The sequence below is a fragment of the Monopterus albus genome, unplaced genomic scaffold, assembly GCF_001952655.1.
Source record: "Monopterus albus unplaced genomic scaffold, M_albus_1.0 scaffold362.1, whole genome shotgun sequence".
NCBI lineage: Eukaryota > Metazoa > Chordata > Actinopteri > Synbranchiformes > Synbranchidae > Monopterus > Monopterus albus.
This window is the reverse complement of record NW_018128242.1, coordinates 550,467-553,315: the sequence shown is the minus strand read 5'-3', so window position 1 is coordinate 553,315 and position 2,849 is coordinate 550,467. Positions and strand designations below refer to the sequence as shown.

Below are 2,849 nucleotides of genomic sequence, written 5' to 3'. Positions count from 1 at the left end.
CTAGAAAGGACCTGGTCAATGGCCTTATACTGCTCAAGAACTCTGTCTATCATGGCCTGCCCAGATCCCCATCTGGTTGGGCATTCTCTTTTAAGGGAGTGTTCAGGTAGCTTCAGCTGCTTCTGTGCCTCTGCAAGATCCCTCTTTTTTTTCCAACTATAGGAAAAGCTGCTGACGAGCTTCTTGCAGACCCCCATTGCACGATCGATCCTAGGATCCTTCATTGCATTCTCTAAAATTACAAAAAATACTATTTAGTATCAACTATATGACAATTGCAACCCTCATCAAGGCAACATTTATTAAGACAGAGTAAGAAAGCATCAAAGAGTAGTTCAAGTGCTAATATAATAATAATGGTAAAATGTTAGTGAGACAGTGACACAGAAATTATTTTTTTTGGCATATTATTTCTAGTATTGTTGTTACTGTTGTTGTTAAAATCACTTAATTACATACAATTAAATCACCACATTACATATAATCTGTATGAAGGATTCCTACTCACCTATGGCCAAGTGGAGTCCATGCCCGAAACACTGAAGCCTCATCCATCCATTTAGCTCAGCTGCCAGCTTTATGTTTGCAGCGTTGTCTGTTGTGATGCAGGTGAGCTTTTCCTCGTCTAAACCCCATGCATCCATAGCTTCTCTGAGTCCATGGGCTTATGTTTTGCCCAATATGGTCTTCAGGAATGAACGCAGTTTGGAGACATTTCGCATTCAAATTGAAATCGGCATCGATGAAGTGTAGTGTTAAGCTAATATATGGCTCCATTGTGCGGCTACACCATAGGTCTGTTGTGGTGGTGAAGTACTCTGCTTTTGATACTTCATTAGCCACTTCTGCACGGCATTTTTCAAATAAAGCAGGCAGAGCAACTCTCGTGAAATGGTGTCGAGATGGCAAAGCATAACGCTTGACCAGAGTATTTATCATTTTTCTGAATCCTTCGTTCTCAACCGTGCTAATAGGGCGCATGTCTTTGGCTAAAAAGTATCCAACGGCATCTGTTATTTTTTTTGTGTCTTTGGATGGATACGGAGTTGCACTGAAGAGCGTGTCTTTAATTGATGACTGTGTTGCGGAGGATGTTTGTCCTTCTTTCTGTTTGTTTATTAGTTGGTCATATGTTGGTCTGTGTTTTTTTTTGTTGACCAAAGACTTCTGTGGCTGCTCTTTTTCTGGCATCTTCCCTCACGCTGATTTTTAAATGCGATCAGATACGACATACGCAAGGGGAAGGGCGAAAGAGAAATCGAAAGTGAAAGTGCGGATGCGCGAACGCAGGCCAAAATAACTTTAAAAAACGGAATAATCGTTTTTTTCTCAATCACACCATTTTTGTGATTATTGAGCCCCTAAATCAAAAATTCAATTAATTGCACAGCCCTAATTCAGAGGTTTTCTAAACTTCATACTTTTGAAATATTTAGCTTTATTTTGAAAGCTTTGCCCCATTCAAATTAATAGGGAAATTCTACACTCAGCATACTTTCGGCTATCAAAATGTTCAGCTCTTCAAGGACATTCATGCTTCTATTCAGAGATTTTCTATACTTCATACTTTGGAAATATTTAGCTTTATTTTCAAAGTTTTGCTCCATTGAAATGAATAGGATAATTATACTTCAGCATACTTTTAGCTAGTTCAGGTAGCAAAATGTTCAGCTCTTCAAGGACATTCACGCTTCTCTTCAGGATTTTTGTAAACCTTATACCTTTGAAATATTTAGCTTTATTTTGAAAGTTTTGCCCCATTGAAATGAATGGAAAAATTATACTTCAGCATACTTTCAGCTATTTCAGGTATCCGAATGTTCAGCTCTTCAAGGACATTCATGCTTCTCTTCAGGAGTTTTGTAAACCATATACCTTTGAAATATTTAGCTTTATTTTGAACGTTTTGCCTGATTCAAATGAATGGGAAAATTCTACTTCATCATACTTCCAGCTATTTCAGGTATCAAAATGTTCAGCATTTTCAGGGCAATCGTTCAGCACTCAGCATCCATACGCATTTTCTTCAGAAAATGCATTTCTCTAGTTGTTACCAGCCACCACATTTTCCCAGAACACAGAACATGTGATTTTATTCCAGAAAACAAATGTAAATCTATCTTTATCTCAACTCCGCGCAACATCCCACATTAATTTACTAATTAGAAAAATGAATGTATACGAGATGACAGCAGCTGTTACGTGATAGTGCATGCTGCATCTTCTTAATACTATAAAATGATTCAAAATTTTACTTAGGGCAGAAATAATTAAATGATTGAATAAACAGCTAGGTGGAAACACTCACCGTGATCCTGCTGCTGATGTTGGCCATCGCTTCACTCATTAGTTAATAACAGTACGCCCGCTAATGTTAGCTTAGCAACAAGGTAGCTAAGGGGCACTGAGAAGCGGCTCTAAGTTCCACCTGGAAACTTTGCATCAGTTGGCTACTTAGCGGTAAAAATGAATAACTGGAATACAAAAGTACGTGTTCAAGAACTGAAGATAATCGACTAATACTCGCTGCAATAGGAAGATTCCGATCAGTAGCTGAGCTAGCGTACCTCAAACCATACTTCAATTCTTCTTCTACCTTAATTTACAAAAGCTGGCAAGAAACATCGTGGCACACTACCGCTACCAACTGGCAAAGAGGAGTGAATCAGGAAGCAGTACAATATCATTTTACTAAAAAAGTAATAAATAAAATATTGAAAACCAAATCATTCTAAGATATTGAAACAAACGTTGACATCTTTAGTTCTAACAACATGAGTCAGTAGAGATAAGATCTTTATTGGAAACTGCCTTCAAACACCATTGTACATTATTTATTCAAGAAAAAG

At 37.7% G+C, this 2,849-nt stretch overlaps 1 protein-coding gene across 1 annotated transcript in view; it reads right to left on the bottom strand.

Annotated features, from left to right (window-relative positions):
• The window catches only part of LOC109951089 (myoneurin-like), a 33,001-nt gene extending 30,393 nt beyond the window's left edge, over positions 1-2,608 (bottom strand). Inside the window, exon 1 of the mRNA XM_020585373.1 lies at positions 2,309-2,608. Coding sequence (XP_020441029.1) covers positions 2,309-2,347 — 39 coding nt within the window. The 5' untranslated portion in view covers positions 2,348-2,608. The remainder of the gene's footprint in view (positions 1-2,308) is intronic.
• Positions 2,609-2,849: the final 241 nt, after the last annotated feature.